The sequence below is a fragment of the Moschus berezovskii genome, chromosome 27 (assembly GCF_049115385.1).
Source record: "Moschus berezovskii isolate FMDL1 chromosome 27, NW_MosBer_1.0, whole genome shotgun sequence".
In the NCBI taxonomy this organism is placed as follows: domain Eukaryota; kingdom Metazoa; phylum Chordata; class Mammalia; order Artiodactyla; family Moschidae; genus Moschus; species Moschus berezovskii.
The window spans coordinates 9,592,106-9,607,897 of NC_142486.1; the positions used below are offsets into that span (position 1 = coordinate 9,592,106).

At 56.9% G+C, this 15,792-nt stretch overlaps 1 protein-coding gene across 2 annotated transcripts in view; it reads right to left on the bottom strand.

Annotated features, from left to right (window-relative positions):
- Nucleotides 1-3,677: 3,677 nt before the first annotated feature.
- CASTOR2 (cytosolic arginine sensor for mTORC1 subunit 2) overlaps nucleotides 3,678-15,792 on the bottom strand; it is a 55,342-nt gene continuing 43,227 nt past the window's right edge. For both annotated transcript variants that reach the window (XM_055409994.2, XM_055409995.2), the window contains exons 3-9: nucleotides 15,293-15,486; nucleotides 14,311-14,443; nucleotides 13,656-13,779; nucleotides 12,560-12,670; nucleotides 12,022-12,104; nucleotides 9,503-9,597; nucleotides 3,678-9,424 (exon numbers count right to left, since the gene is read on the bottom strand). In XM_055409994.2, the coding sequence (XP_055265969.1) occupies nucleotides 9,359-9,424; nucleotides 9,503-9,597; nucleotides 12,022-12,104; nucleotides 12,560-12,670; nucleotides 13,656-13,779; nucleotides 14,311-14,443; nucleotides 15,293-15,486 (806 nt within the window). In that variant the 3' untranslated portion in view covers nucleotides 3,678-9,358. The remainder of the gene's footprint in view (nucleotides 9,425-9,502; nucleotides 9,598-12,021; nucleotides 12,105-12,559; nucleotides 12,671-13,655; nucleotides 13,780-14,310; nucleotides 14,444-15,292; nucleotides 15,487-15,792) is intronic.

A 15,792-nucleotide genomic window follows, 5' to 3' on the forward strand; every position in this document is an offset into this window, starting at 1 on the left:
GTCTTAAAACTCAGACAACCCTGGCCAGATCTGTTCTCCCTGGCCAGGTAGCACGGCTGTTCGGTTTGTGGGTGACAGGGGTTCCTGGCTGGAGTGCATGTGCCAGGCCCTCCCACGACTGCCCTCTGTGCTCCTATCTCTTTTCAGCTCTGTCCTCTCCTTCCCAGCCCCCTCCCCAGCTCCGCGGCATTTAACAGAGAGGCCGTCTATGCCACGGGCTTCTCCGTTGAGGTTTCTAATTTTCCTGCGAAGGGTCAGGCTCTGGACACCTCTGATGTGAGCAAATGCATGGCTGACACCTGCGTGAGGCGACCTCGGGCTGCCCCTGATGTGACCTCTCTTCTCACACTCGGATTGCGTCCATTCACGGACGTTGGGGTCAGTAGCTGGGGCCGTGCAGACCCCTGAGAAGGCATAGGGACTCCTCCACCGGCTCTCGCAGTGGACGGTCCCTTCTAAGATGCCTGGGTCCTTCTTTTAAGTTTTGACAGCTATCAAGGGGTTGTCGGAATAACTCCCATTTTCTTGGCCATTCTTCTTGCCGTGCGTCCACATCTGGCTTCTCCAGGACATCCAGTTTTTTTTAAAAAAATTGAAATGTGAGTCGTATACTCTTAAAACCATTTTCAACTGTATAATTCAGTGGTTTTAGCCTTAGTCTTTTGTGCGACCATCACCACGCTCTCATTCCACACACTCCCTCTGGAGAGCTTTTCACCATCGTGAGCCCCCTGCTTCCCCACCAGCAGGGTTACACATGATGAAACCAAGGGGAGGTGGGGACTTCCCTGGTGGTCCAGTGGCTAAGGCTCTGCACTAGCAACGCAGGGGCCCAGGTTTGATCCCTGGTCAAACCCTAACCCTAAGGTTAGGGACTAGATCCCACATGCCAAAGACCTGGAGCAGTCAAATAAATAAAATTTAATCAAAAACCAAAAAACCAAAGGGAGGCATAGTGACCACAGAGGGTGCCCTTTCCTACTGTGGCCCTTATTTTTAAGAGCGGGTTCTGTTCTGGGGCTGTCGTGTCTAACTCTTTGCGACCCTCTGGACTATAGCCTGCCAGGCTCCTCTGTCCATGGGATTTTCTAAGCAAGAATACTTAATGGATTGCCATTTCCTCCTCCAGAGGAGCTTCCTGATCCAGGGATCGAACCCGCATCTCCTGCACTGCAGGTGGATTCTTTACCCACTGAATCATCAAGGAAGCCCCTAAGAATGAGTTGCTGCTGCTGCTGCTGCTAAGTCGCTTCAGTCGTGTCCGACTCTGTGCGACCCCATAGACGGCAGCCGACTAGGCTCCGCCATCCCTGGGGTTCTCCAGACATGAACACTGGAGTGGATTGCCATTTCCTTCTCCAATGTGTGAAAGTGAAAAGTGAAAGTGAAGTCGCTCAGTCGTGTCCAACTAGTAGCGACCCCATGGACTGCAGCCCACCAGGCTCCTCTGTCCATGCGATTTTCCAGGCAAGAGTACTGGAGTGGCTTGCCATTGCCTTCTCCGAAGAGTGAGTTGGGGAACTTTAAAAACTATACTGAAGCCAAGAAGAGTTAAATCAGACTCTTTGGGCCGGGGGTTGCGGGGAGGGAGTCCCAGTACAGGGAACTCCTCCCATCCTCCAGGAGAGTCTGATGTACTGCGGTGAGATCCCTGCCAAGAAGCAGCCAAAGCTGCTCCCACGTGGAATTACGCCTGGCTGGGGGCAGGGGCACCTGCCAGTCCCTCCCCATCCGTGGTGCCCGCCATTCCTGATTGCACTGGGAAGGCTCTCGAGTCAGCCAGGGTTCTCTCTCCTGAGATACGAGGCCGGGACCCTGGCTGCCCCCTTTCCCCCTCCTCTCAGCCATATTCAGTAACCCAGACTCACCATTCAGATGCAAAGTTTGGTCTCCTGCACGAAGTCCTCTGTGGCTCCCCATGGTCTGTAGTGGAGTGTGAAGCCTCCAGCTGGCCTGACAACCCACCTTGTATTTCAGCCTCATTTCCTACCAGCCCCGTCCATTTCCACCCTCCCCTACCCTGCTTCTCCGCTAGGCTCTCTGCATCTTTGCTGTCCCTTCTGTTTGGGTCCCCCCCCCCCCCGGCTTAACCAAGCTCAACCTAACGTCCTGGCTTCTTGTTCCCCGTGCCTGACCGTGGTATTGGCCCCCAAGCATGGCAGCATCCCCGTGTGGTCGAGCTTGGCACTGCACTTCCCCCAAATAGCCGATTTCCACATCTTTAAATCTGGAGCAACTCAGGTGCAAGGGGCCGTGGCAGAGTCATCTGGGTCTCCATCGCCCCCACCCCCAGCCCCCAACCCTAGGTCTGGCACTGCCCTCCAGACACTAAACATGAATGAGCAATGGGAAAAGGGGGCCTTTGCCACTGTTGGGGGCAATTGAGTTCCCACCGATGCTGTGGTCCCTGTTCGAAATGTGAAGGGTTGAGTAGAGTGCTTAGTCCTTGCAAACCCCAGGGAGAAGAGCCTTCGCAGCAGTCCAAGCACCTCCTTGGACTGAGGGTGGTGAACGAGCGCTTCAGTGCCCATCTTCACCCCCTTCCATTGTTAGGGCTACTTTTCCTGCAAGGCAGGGGTGAGGGGAGGGTGGGGTCTGACGTAGGCAGAGCCCTGCCCCGCTCACACCTGCCTCCATGGAGAACACCAGCGAGGGGCAGAGTGAGGGTACGCGAGGTCCAGACCTGCTGGTCTCAGGCCTCTTCTTTTTCGGCCATGTCGCACAACATTGGGATCTTAGTTCCCTGACCAGGGATTGAACCCGTGCCTGCTGCGTTAAAAGTGCAGTCTTAATCACTGGATCCCCAGGGAAGTCCCTCAAGCCTTTCTTGCCAGGGCAGCCTGTGTCCACCTGCCAAGGGAGCAGGAGCCCAACTCCAGAGTGCTTGTGGGAGGGATGCTGAGCCTCCTGACCTCAGGGTGTCTTGACCTGGGCTTCTAGCACCAAGAGACCTTTTCTTGGGGGCGTGGCGTCCTCAGCAGGGCCCCAGCCTCTGATCCTTCCCCAGGGGCCCCTGCCCCCCCAGGCCCACCTCTGCCAGAGATTTGGGCTGGGGGGAGGGAATGGTGACTGTAGTAGCCAGTTCCCAAGGTGGCCCCAAGGTTTTCACACCCCTGTGTGGTCTCCTGCAGGGTTCAGTCAGAGCTGAGCTGCAATGATGACAGAACTTGGTGGAGAGGATGGTACATGAATTCTGAGGCTAGAACTTTTTTTTTTTTTAGGTTCTGCCTTGGTCCTTGAATCCCTTACTCTGGGGAAAACCAAGCACCTACTGTCAGGACATTCAAGCAGCGGAGACTCATGTGGGGACAGGCTGGCAGCCAGGCCCACCTCACCAGCCTTGTGGAGGGGAGCACGTTAGAAACGGACCCTCTGGTCCCAGCAGAGGCTCTCAGATGCCTGCAGCCTCCTGAGACTCTGAGCCTAAACTGCTCCGAAATTCCAAATCACAGAAACCAAGATACACGAATGGACCGTTTAAAGCCTTACGCTCTGGGGGCAACTTGTTACACAGTATTAAGACAACCCTTCTTGCTCTCAGGGTGATTTCCTCCCATATTCTTGTTCTGCCTCCTTGCAACTCCAGGCCGGTGTTCCCCCAACCACAGTACAGAGAAGGGAGGGGGGAGACTTGGCCCTGGATCAGCTCGAAATCAGACAGCCATCAGCCAATGTCATTTGCTTTTTCTTCCATTTTAATGAACACTTTACAAAGTACAAAATATACTGTCTTTTTGGGGGAACATTAGGTACTTTTTTTCTCTCCATCAGTACAGTACACGAATCTCAAGGGTCTTGTGTTTCTTCAAGAAAGAAAGAGCGTGAGGGCCCTGGGCAGGGCTGCTCCGTTCTCCCCGCACCCAGAACGTGGGACAGATAGATGTAAGTGCCACTGGTACTGCTGGTGACCCGGGGCGTGCCAGACCCCCAAGGCAAGGCCCTGGGCAGGGCAGCGGCCTCTCTGAGCCCTGCTGTGCAGCCAACATCCACTCACTCGCATCTCGGGATAACGGAAATGATTTTGGCAAAGAGCAAGAGGAGGGCTTGGGGTTTTGTTTGTGGTTAGCCCCTCCACTCCACCCCCAGTTTTGGAGCCAATGCTGTCCAGCTCTCCCTGGACCATTTTCTGAACAGATAAGCTGAAACAGTGGACAGGAAGATGCACTAGGCTTGGCCTCTGCCGTGGGACCTGAATTTGGCCTGTTTTCCACAAGCTCCTCACCCCCACTCTGGCCTTCAACTTGTTGGGACGCTCTCTGTGGATGAGCCCAGTAGGCAAGGGGGCACTGGTCCCCAGAACCTCTCCTTGTAAATACTGTCTTCAGGGCTGGCTGCTTCTGAGGAGCCTGCTGGGGGTCTAGCCCTTGGGGCTGGCTGCATGGACCACCGGGCCTCTGCAGGGCGGAGCAGAGTCCCATGGGGACACCTCTGGCCTCTCCCCAGTGTCAGTCGTTCAGGTGTGTCCGACGGTTTGCCACCCCATGGACTGTAGCCCACCAGGCTTCTCTGTCCATGGAGTTCTCCACGCAAGAATACTGGAGTGGGTTGCCATTTCCTCCTGCAGGGGACCTTCCCAACCCAGGGGTCGAACCCTGGTCTCCCGTGCTGCAGGCAGAGTTTGCCATCTGGGCCACCGGGGAAGCCCGCCCCCTCCCCAGAGCGGTTTTACCAAAGTCAAGGGGAGTTCGAGGCCCGCCACCCCCACCCCTTCCGTTCTGCATGTGGCCCGCGGTAAGCACATACCGAGGTCTTGAAATACTGAATGAGTTAGTCCTTCTGCTTGAATGTGGGCTCTGCACGCGTGCGCCCCCATGCACACCAGTGTTGACACAGCACACGCTCACACTCACGTGCGCATTTACACACGTGTGCCCAGAACACTGCTCTGACTCCCACTCTCACAGCCTGCCCGACCGAGAACCAGGAGCCACAAGCCCCCTCACCTCCAGGCTGCCCACCGAAGCCACAGGCCAGGCCACAGGCTTCTACCTCATTCCAGGCCACTCTGGGGCCCTCAGCTCCCAGGGCAGAGGCTACCTCAGCCCACAGTTCCCATCCTCCCTTCCCAAGAAAACAGGCTTTCCCGGAGGGTTTGGGTTTCAAAGCTGAAGGCCAGAGCCTACCCTATAGCTTTCTCCCTTGGTCTGTGGAAAAGAATCCTTTTGCTGCTTCTAACTTGAAAAATGAAAGAAAGGAAAAGAAACTTGAGTGTAAGAAAAGCTATTTAGCTATACGAGGGCTCAACTCCCCTCACAAGTCCTGGCCACTCTTCCCAAGGCTGTCCTCTGCTGGGCTGACCACCATCTGCCATCTTGGTCGACCAACAGACGCCATCTTGGTCGACCAACAGGCGCCATCTTGGTCGTGCCTCTTCTAGGCAGCCTCACTGAACAGAGGCCTACTGCCCGCTCCAGGCCTTGCCCTTGCATCAGCACAGTATCCAGGAAACCTGAAAAGCCAAAGCCCCTTCTTTCCACTATTGCGGGACCCCATCATCTGCCCCCAAGCCCTGTTCGCTAAGCCAACAACTGACTCCACTTCATGGCAGCCATGACAGTGGCAGGCTACTTCCCAGCCTTGGCTGGGCAGACACACTGGGGGCGCTTCTTTTCTATGTCCCCACCATTTTCACTCAGGGAAGTGGCAACAAACCTTCGTCAGCCAGCACCTTGGAGGTCCCCACTCTTAGCTGGGGCTGGGACGGACCCTAGTTGTGCCTCCAGATCCAGGGACTCAGAAAGGTGGCCCAGGGGGCTGGGAACTGTGGCTGGAAGGCGCTGGTGGCGAGTGGGCAGGCTCGTCTTCGATCATCAGGCAAATGGTGCCCTTGGCTTGGGGTTGAGGGCTGGCCCTTCCCGTCTCCCTGGAACCTCCTGTCCTGAGCTCTGAGGCCTCCTCCTCTGTCACCTCCGAAGGGACATGGCCCAACTGACCATGCATCTTCTGGACACACCACTCTGGTCACCAAGGCTGCACTGCCTGAATGGGGAGGTCACAGTGGCCAGCTCCAGGTCACCCGGTCCCTCCCTCCCCACTGGGGGCCTGGGGCCTGGAGCTGACGGGAGGGGGAGAATGCTGGTGCTTGGGGGGTTCTGGGACCCCTGAATCCTGGGGAAGGGAGGGCTGTAATCCTCTCCTGCTTGGATGGGTGCTCTGGGGGGAGGGCAGTGGGGAGGGCACCACCTCCTAGGGGGCTCTGGAGACCCCTGTGAAGAGAGGGAGTGTCGAGTGGGCACTGCTGAGTCTCTGCTGGGCCAGGACTGGGGCTGAGGCAGAAAGAGACTTCTTAGGAGCCGGGGGAGCCCAAGTTGAGTGTTGACTTTCACACTGGGGGTGGGGCGGAGCGGGGGTCTCGACTCCCCATCTCGCTCACTCTTCCTACCTTAATCTCTCAGCCCATGTTCACAGGTGACGCAGGTGAGGAGTGAGGGGGCGGTGAGATGGTTTCAGCTTTTCTCACCAGGGAACAGCGCAGACTTGAGACACACTGGGAGCCTGGTGGCAACTCCAGGGCTCCACGCTCAGTGAGCCAGAGTCAACAGTGTCTCAGTCAACAGGGCCCCTTCGGGCCGCCTCCCTGTGGGTCTGGAGACCCCTGGGGGCAGCCAGCCGGTGGGTTAACCACTTTCTCTTCCCCCAGGCTGCTGGACATCAAGCCACTGGCTCACGGGCACTGAGGATGCTCCGGCCTCCCCACACAGCAAGAGGATGGGGAGGGGTGGGAACCAGAGGGCGGGGTTCCCAGGGTGTCGGCTCCCAGCCCCTGGGTTGGATACACACCAGTGTAACCCGGAGAGCTGAGTCCTTGCACCAGCCCCTCAAGGAAACAGTGTCTGGGGCTTCCATGTCTTTCTCAGTTACCTGGGGCCAGTCCCCAGGAGGAGACCCGAGGAAAGAACCTGTGGCTTCTAACCTTGCAGGTGGAAGAAATCAGGTGATGGAGGTGCTGCAGGGGGGAAGCAGACCTGGACCGACCAATGGTGAAGCGGCTGTTCCTTTCCAAACGCTCTTCCCCCTTTATGGCCCTGTCCCTCAAATAAAACAAGGGTGTCCAGGGGCCTTGGACACAGAACTAAAGGAAGGGGCTGAACCCCAGCTTTCAAAGGAGACTTGGAGAGGAGGGGGTAGGGACCCTTAACCCCCACCCTGGGGCTCTGTTCTCGGCTGCTGGTCTAATTCTTCTCTCAGGTCAGGGCCGAGGCAGCCAGCCGGCTTCTCTGATAATTGTATTGCCTATATACTTGAATTAAAAGTACAGGGTGGCTCAAAACGTGCCTGAGTGCACAGCAGACACAGCGGGGCGGAGGCCCTCACGCCCGCACACACACGCACACATGCGTGTGCACGCTCACACGGTATATATTAACATATATATTGCTCAAGTATATATGCTATTTACAGGATATATCTATATCAACATAAAACACAGGTATTTATATGTGTGTACAATATACGTCCTAGGGGGGCTGGGGGGAATCACACGTTTCTCGGGGTCACGGGGCCGACACACTTGCTCGGCGGGGAGGAGAGGCGGGGGAGCGACATGGGGAGGGCCCGACAGGAAGGGGTCTGGGGGGCACGCCACAGAAAAATCAAGGCCTTCCAGGCACAGAGAGGGCGCTCGGGACGTGAGGGGCTGCCCTGCCCACGCAGTCACCCCAGTTTTGGAACCAGCAAACAACTGACATGTTTTGGTTCTTCTGGAGTTTTGTGCAAAATGACTTCCAAAAAAAAAGAAAAAGGTTCCAAATCCGTGCTTGGGCTCTGCACATCTGTAAAGATTCAGAGACACACCTCCGACACCCGTGGGTTTCCAGGGCTCAGAGGGTCCCACGTGGCCTGGAGGGGGAGAGTGGGGCTTCACCCAGTCAAGACAATGGCCCTTCTCCTCCCAGCTTCCCAGGGATGGCACGGACAACACTGCCAGCTAGAGAGGAGGCAGGGGGGTTGCCCTGTTCTCCGGGACGGGGGCTGGTCTGCCACCTGGCTGTCCGTCTCCCCGCAGTCTGATGAAACCTTCCTCTGAGGCTTGGAACCACTCTGCCTTGGCAGCTCTATGTGGGGTGCCCCTGGAGACCCCTGGATCGTAACTGACCTCTGCTCCCAGCTTCCTGCTCTGAAGGGAAAGCCAAGGCCCCTGGCGGCAGCTCTGGTTCTCAGGCTTGTCCCTGGAGCCACAGGATGTCACCCCAAGCCATGTCACACTTTGGGTCCCGACAGCGTCAGCAGGCCCTGTCCCCTGAAACTACTGCCAACCGCAGCCTGGGTAACAAATACATTAAATAGGAGACTACAAGGTATGGTTTTCTCTATTAAGGCTCAGATAAGCTGCCTCCCAGGCCAAGCACTCATGAACGCCACGGTCTCTGGACAGAGGGGCGGGTGAGCTGGGGGCAGGGGCCTTCCACGTTACCCCACAAGCGGGCCAGGGAGAGGAGGGCAGGACGATGGGGAGCCCTCTGCTGGTCTCATTGATTGCTGGGGAGGTGGGGTGACCTAAGAAAACCCCAGCTCAGAATGCTGGGTACGCCCCCACTTGGGGAAAACCGAGGCTCTGCCGGCCCCAGGAGGGTCCAGGGAAAGCAGAGGGGACAGGAGCTGTTGCTCCAGGCTGGTGGGTCTCCTGGGAACCAACCCCCCATCCCCCAGGATGAGCGCTTACGGTGGGGAGTGTCTGGACAGGGCCCCCTTGGCAGTCTTGCTGGGAGTCGGGGTACAGGCCCTGTGGTTGGCAGCCAAGGAAGGTTCTGGGTGGCCGGGGTCCCACCCACCCAGCTCAGGGCCCCACCAGTGTTCCCTCAGAGCCTCACCAGCACAGGACTGGAGGGCCGCCCACTGGCCTCCACTCTGCAGGGACCAGCCCAGAGCCAATGGGACCAGAGATCAGTGACCACGGGGTCCAGAGCCCCCGCCCTCACGAGGGCCTTCCCCGGCTCCATGAACTCGGCCCTGCTCAGCCAGCTCCTCAAGATGACATGACAATCGGTACCCCAGCGTCCCGTAGGAGGCACCAGCTTCCTTCGGCGTTTGCCCTCGGCCGTGGGTGAGGCTGGATGAGGAGGCAGGTCAGCGGACAAGCTCCCTCGGCCCTGGACATCATTTTCTGGGGTGAGGGTGGGGGAGGGGGGTGCTCTCTGGAGGGTCTGGGGGCTCCGGGAAGGCAGGAGGAGGGCATGGGGAGGCCTTGGCTTGGGTCCCAAGCCTGGCGGGGTCAGCCATCGGGGGCATCTCCTAGATGCCTCTGGGGGCCCTGGGGCTGGTTTTCCAGTCTGTTGAAAAATACTGCAAGAAGAGTCTTTAGGGTGGGGCTGGGCCCAGGCCTGGGGAGGGCGGATAGGGAGGAGCGGAAGAGGCGCTTCTAGTGCTTCTCTGCTTGGCTGACTTTCAGGGCACTGATGACGCCGTTGATGTTTTCTTCCGGTACCTGCGAGGGGCGGGAAGTAAACATCTGGGAGCCGCCAGACTGGGCCTCCCCTGCCCGGGGTGGGTGCCTGACACTCACCAGTGCGTGGTCGAACTTGAAGGTGCTGATGTAGTAGGCGGGGATGTCTGCGGCGGCCAAGGGCTCGGAGATTTGGGCCACGATGCCGCACTCATCTGGGGACAGAGGCGGGGACCACGCTCAGCCCTCCCCCTGCCGTGTCACCCAGCACAGCCTCGGCCGTTCCCCGACAGGTCTCTCAAGCTCCTGCTTTTGTGCCTGGTCTCCCAGGGCTCCTGGCAGGACCCACAGGCCCCTCTGGTGGCCGCATAGGCCTCGTGCCTGCACTCCTGGTGATCGTGGGACCAGCTACGTGGTGGAGACTGGTTGTGTCCTGAGATTCTTAAACCACAGACACATTCGTTTTTATTTCTATAAAATAAGGCGGGAGGGAGATGAGGGTCTAGAATGGTGCCTTTCAAACAGCGGCTGGTGACCTGTTTGCGACATGAATTTAGAAGGCTGGTGACGCTTTATAAAGTGACAACAGGTGGTCTGGTGGTTAAGAATCCATCTGTCAATGCAGGGGACCCAGGTTCGATCCCTGATCCGGGAAGATTCCACATGCTGCGGGGCAACAAAGCCCTCGCACTGCAACGAGTGAAGGCCTTGAGCCTGTGCTCCACAGCTAGGAAGCCACCGCAATGAGAAGCCTGGACACTGCAACTAGAGAGTAGCCCCTGCTCGCTGCAACTAGAGAAAGCTCTTGGGCAGCAACACAGAGGCAGTGCAGCCAAAAATAAATAAAACTAACAACAACAACAAAAGACAACAGGAAAGGGAAGGGCCAAGAGCTCGGACAGCACCGCCGTGAGTGCAGTTTTGTGAAACAGTAGAGTTGTTAGGGTATGTGTGTGCTGGGCTGTGATGGAAAACACGTTTCCTGCAAACCATGGTCAAAAACATATGGCATCTGCCAATCTAGAATCTTTCCGATTCTCAAAAAGTTGTTTTTCTCGCAGGGCTATTTTTAATTAATTTATTTTTGGCCATGCCAGGTCTTCATGGCTGTACGGGCTTTGCTCTAGTTGCAGCAAGCGGGGGCTACTCTCCAGCTGTGGTGTGTGGGCTTCTCATTGTGGTGGCTTCTCTTGTTGCAGAGCATGGGCTCAAGGGTGCGCAGGCTTCAGGAGTTGACACTCCCGGGCTCTGGAGCACAGGCTTAATGGTTATGGTGTACGGGCTTAGCTGCTCTGCAGCATGTGGGATCCTCCCGGATCAGGGATCGAACCTGTGTCTCTTGCCCTGGCAGGTGGATTCTATACTACTAAGCCACTAGGGAAGCCTTGTAGGGCTATTTATAGCTACTGGCCCGGTGGTAACACTCTCCACATTTCAGGAAGGGGGCAGGTCCCACTATTGCTTCTTATATTTCAAATGCCAGGACCCCTGGTGCCTGCCCACGAGGTCACTCAAAGCAGCACACAGTGACTACAGATGCTAAAATGATTCAAGTCTCATTCACTGTCCCGCCTCAATTCTCCCTTCATCCTGACTTTCTTCTTTCTGTAACGTTATTATACTGTGTTTTGGGAAACTCTAAACTGAATCTGGGAATAAAAAGAGAAGCTGATATGCATGGCTAATTATTAGAGAAATGCATATAAAATGACAATGCGGAACCACGTCTCAGCCCAGTCAGAATGGCCATCATTAAGAAGTCTACAAATAACAAATGCCAGGGAAGGTGGGGGGAAAAGGGAACCTTCCTATAATTGACGGTGAGAATGTAAGTTGGTGTAGTCACCGTGGAAAACAGAGATGGAGGTTCCGCAGAAAACTAAAAGTAGAATTATCATGTGATGCAGCAATCCTACTCCAGGACACATGTGTGGACAAAACTCTAATTTGAAAAGATACATGCATCCCTATGTTCAGAGCAAAACATGTGGTCCATTGGGACACTACGGAATACATCGGAATATACAACAGAATACTACTCAGTCTTAAAAAAAAAATGAAATAATGCCATTTGCAGCAGCAACATGGGTGGACCTAGAGATTATCATACCAAGAAGAAAATCAGGAAAGACAAGTATCACATGATACCGCTTATATGTTAAATCTAAAATGAACTAATCTGCAGACTTCCCTGGTGGTCCAGTGGTTAAGAATCCACCTGCCAATGCAGGGGACATGGGTTCGACCCCTGCTCTGGGAAGATTCCACATGCCAACGGGTGAGTAAGCCTGTGCGCCACAACCACTGGGCCACAAGCTGCCACTCCTGAAGCCCCAGTGCCTAGAGCCCATGCTCTGCAACAAGAGAAACTGCCACAGTGGGAAGCCTGAGCACTGCAGCTAGACAGTAACCCCTACTCGGGGCAGCTAGAGAAAGCCCACGCACAGCAACAGACCTAGCCCAGTCCCCCCGCAAAAATCTGAACTCACTTACAAAACAGAAACAGTCTCACAGACACAGCAAATAAACACGGTTACCAAGGGGGAAAGGAGGTCAGTGGGGGGATCAATTAGAACGAGGATGGGATGAACAGACACCCACTACTACACGTAAAACAGTGTCGAACCCCAGGGGCTCACCGAATCCCAGGGGCTGTCCTCCAATCCGCACCATCTTCCAGAGCTCCCCAGATGCGCTCGTGAACAACAAATTACTAGGAAACCTTAAAAGGGAGTGAGAGACGTCAACCCCCGGTTGCTGAGCGCTCCCTCCGCCAGCTCTCCCTGAAACGCTCCCTGTCGCTGGGGCATTGATGCTGGGCTGGAACTCAGGGGCCCCAAGGACCCTCCAAGCCCTCAGTCCACACACTCTGCACCTTCCTTCTCCAGGGTGGGTGGGTGCGGGGGCAGGTAGGCAAAGCTGGGATAGGGCTTTGGGAACAACTGCCCCCTTTGCTCAGGCTGGTCAGGGTACCCCTCCTCAGCTCCAGACTGGGGGACGGGGTTGGGAGGACAAACAGCGCCGCATGGCGCTGGGTGACTCGGGGCCTTCGTCTCTGAGTGGCCTGTCATCTGTAAGCTGGGGCCACTCACCTGCAATGAAGGGCTGGGGTGGGGACTTATTAGGACCAAGTGGGTGACGGGCCCATTGTCAGCCTCTACCCGGGGCCTGGCTCACCTCTGCTGGGTCTGCACGTCCATCACCAGGGAGATGTAGCCCTCGATGAGGGAGAAGGAGAAGAAGCGGATGTGGTTGCAGTCATCGCCGGACACCAGGGGGTCCTTCACTCTGGGGGCCAGGGGAGATGGTGAGGGGTGGAGCGGGGGACCCACTGCACCCTGACCCTCACCCGGCCCACCTGCCCTGCCTGTTAGGTACGGGGTTTCCGGGAAGGAACCGACCAAATCCTGGCTCTGACCCTGCCTTGCTGGGGGACCCTGAGCCACTGTCCCCTCATTGGGCTCCACACCTGTGAGATGCAGGTGATTCCACGGCATTCACGGGGGTGAGCACTGCACTTCACAGTGTGAAGACCCAGCTGGCCCTCTGCATGGGCTATACTTGCCCCTTTCCGGGCAGGGTTTCTCTGTCCCTGTGTTGGCCAACATCTCAGGGCACAGTCTGTGGTCACTGCCAGCTTGCTGGCCCCTGATCCCACCCCATTTGGTGTTGGCCGAAACTTAAAATCTGCCCTGAGGAAAAATGTAAAGTTGTCCACCAAATGAAAAAATCCTGAGTTCCGGGCTCTTCAAATGACTGGCTTTGCCCAGGAGCTCAGGGGACCCTGGGGTGTTCATAACATCTATATGTATGTTGGCCTGGGGTGTCAATAAGTTTTGGGGTTCACAATGAATCAATTTTCAGAAAGGGGATTTGGGGTAGAGTCATGTCTCTCTTCTCAAGCTAGCTCCCAGGATAGGTCTGTTTCTCCCCCCTCGGATTAGCTGCCAGGGTAGGTCTGTGCCTCCCTCCCTCCTGGGACTAGCTCCCAGGATAGGTCTGTTTCTCCCCCCTCGGATTAGCTCCCAGGGCAGGTCTGTTTCTCCCCCCTCGGATTAGCTGCCAGGGCAGGTCTGTACCTCCCTCCTGGGACTAGCTCCCAGGATAGGTCTGTTTCTCCCCCCTCGGATTAGCTCCCAGGGCAGGTCTGTTTCTCCCTGCCCAGATTAGCTCCCAGGGCAGGCCTGTGCCTCCCCCCTTAGACTGGGGCTTGTAGGCAGATTCATGTCTTCTTGGCTCAACCTGCAGCCCCTCACCCCCGAGGGGGCCCTACCCGTTGGAGTAAAACATGACGTCCATGAGGAGTGTGGCAACGGTGGGCAGCGTGTCGGGGTCCAGGCTGGTGACACAGAACCTGTTGCTTGGGCTGGACAGTGGGTGGATGACGGGCCTCTGGACTGTGGGAGCACAAATACAAGGGATGCTGAGGCCAGGAGGAGAGGCAGCGGCAAGGGGCCTGGGAGGAGGGGTGGGGTCAGCCAGCAGCTGCTCTGGGGAGGCCTGATGGCAGGCTCTGAGATCCAGCCCCGGTCACTTTTGCAGCTCCCAGCACCCCCTGCAGCTCTGCTGATTCTCCGGGCCCACCCCCAGACCCCTTGGCCTTTGCATGTGCCATGTCATCTGCCTGCAAAGCCCTTCTCAAACTTCACCACCTATCTTATTAGCTCCTACTTTTGTTGTAAGTTTTTTAGCCTGAGAGTCACTGCCTCTGGGAAGCCCACACTGATACCCTGGGCTGGGTCAGCAGTGGTCCCTGGCCGTTTCTGGCTGTGTCCACATCCACCGCCCTTTGGAGACCCCGGGTCTGAGGACTGCTGAACCGTGTGATGCCTATCCCTCAGCTGAGGTTCTGAGAATGGGGGTGCCCTGGGGCAGGACCCGCTCACTTCCTGAAGTTTCTCTGCACAACCCTCCTTCCCTCAACTCACCCATCTTGGGCTTCACGAAGCCGTTGGTGATGCCGAGGTTCTCAGCTGCCACTGTCTCGCCATTGACGACACGCAGGATGGTGAACTCTGATGACAAGGTGTGGGTGACGAAGGGCAGGTCCCGCTCACGCACCTGGGGACGAGGAGTCAATGAAGTGAGTGTACCATGATCCCCGGATGGAGTGGGGCTGGGGGCACCGGCCCCTTCACTCTGAAATTCTGTGCCCAGAACCAGTGTCCCCCTCCCGGTCTCCCTCTGTCCTGGTTGGGACAGGGGCACGTGACTCTCCAGGGACAGAAGGAGGACCAGAGGGGAGAAGATGCTCTACCGAGGGCGGGGACGTGTGGGTCCACGCCCCACTCCCTTCAGAATGCAGTGCCGAACCTGCCACCCAGGCCACGCCCTCCAGGGTGGCCACGCCCCCACGGGAGAAACGCACCAATAACACGGTGGCCAGGAGTTGCTGTCAGCTCTGTGACTGGACAGCGAGATCAAACTAGTCCATCCTAAAGGAAATCAACCGTGAATATTCGTGGGAAGGCCTGATGCTGAAGCTCCAATACTTTGGCCACCTCACGCCAAGAGCCGACTCACTGGAAAAGACCCTGATGCTGGGCAAGATTGAGGGCAGGAGGAGTAAGGGGGCAGCAGAGGATGAGATGGTTGGATGGCATCACCGACTCGATGGACATGAGTTTGAGTAAACTTCGGGAGATAATGGACAAGGAAGCCTGGGGTTGCAAAGAGTCACACATGATTTAGCAACCCAACAACTCTGACCAGAAACGCCTGCCACCCTGGAGGAAGTGGTATGGGATTGGGGAGCCAGAAGTCTGGCTGTGAGGGCGTCCCACCCACATATCTGGCATCCAGTTCAAACCAAACAGGGTCCACTCAAAGGGCAGGTAGTAGATGGAGCTAGAGCCTAGCCCGGGCCATGCTGACACTGGACTGATGACCCCAAGGTCCCCTTCAGCTTACCAGGATGAAGTCCGTCTGGTAGGTGGACAGCATGAACACTGAGATGTTCTGATCGGCCAGCGGGGCGATGACCGACTTGGCAATCTTGGTTACACCGATGGGCTGGGAGCTGGAGAAGCTGCCGCCGCCAGACACCACATTGAGGGCAAGCCAGGTGGCGTCGGCCACACTCAGGTGTTCCGAAGAGGGCAGTTCTGGAGGGGGACATGGAGGGCCGGCCTGTGACTGACGGGCCCCAGCTGTGCGACCTTGGCCAGCCCGCCCTCTGGACCCCAGCGCCCTCATCTGTCAGAGGAGGACGGGAGACTGGCTTCCTCTGTCCCTCCTGGGAGGACCGAGCAGGGAAGATCTTCAGAGGAGTCTGAACATGCCGGGCAGCTCAGAAGGGCAGGGGCCCCAGGGACAAGGGGTTTATCTGTGCTGGGCCTCAGTCCCCAGCTGTGAAGTGATGAGTACTCGGCAGCGATTCTGTTGTTTCTGGTTCTCATGACCGTTCAGGG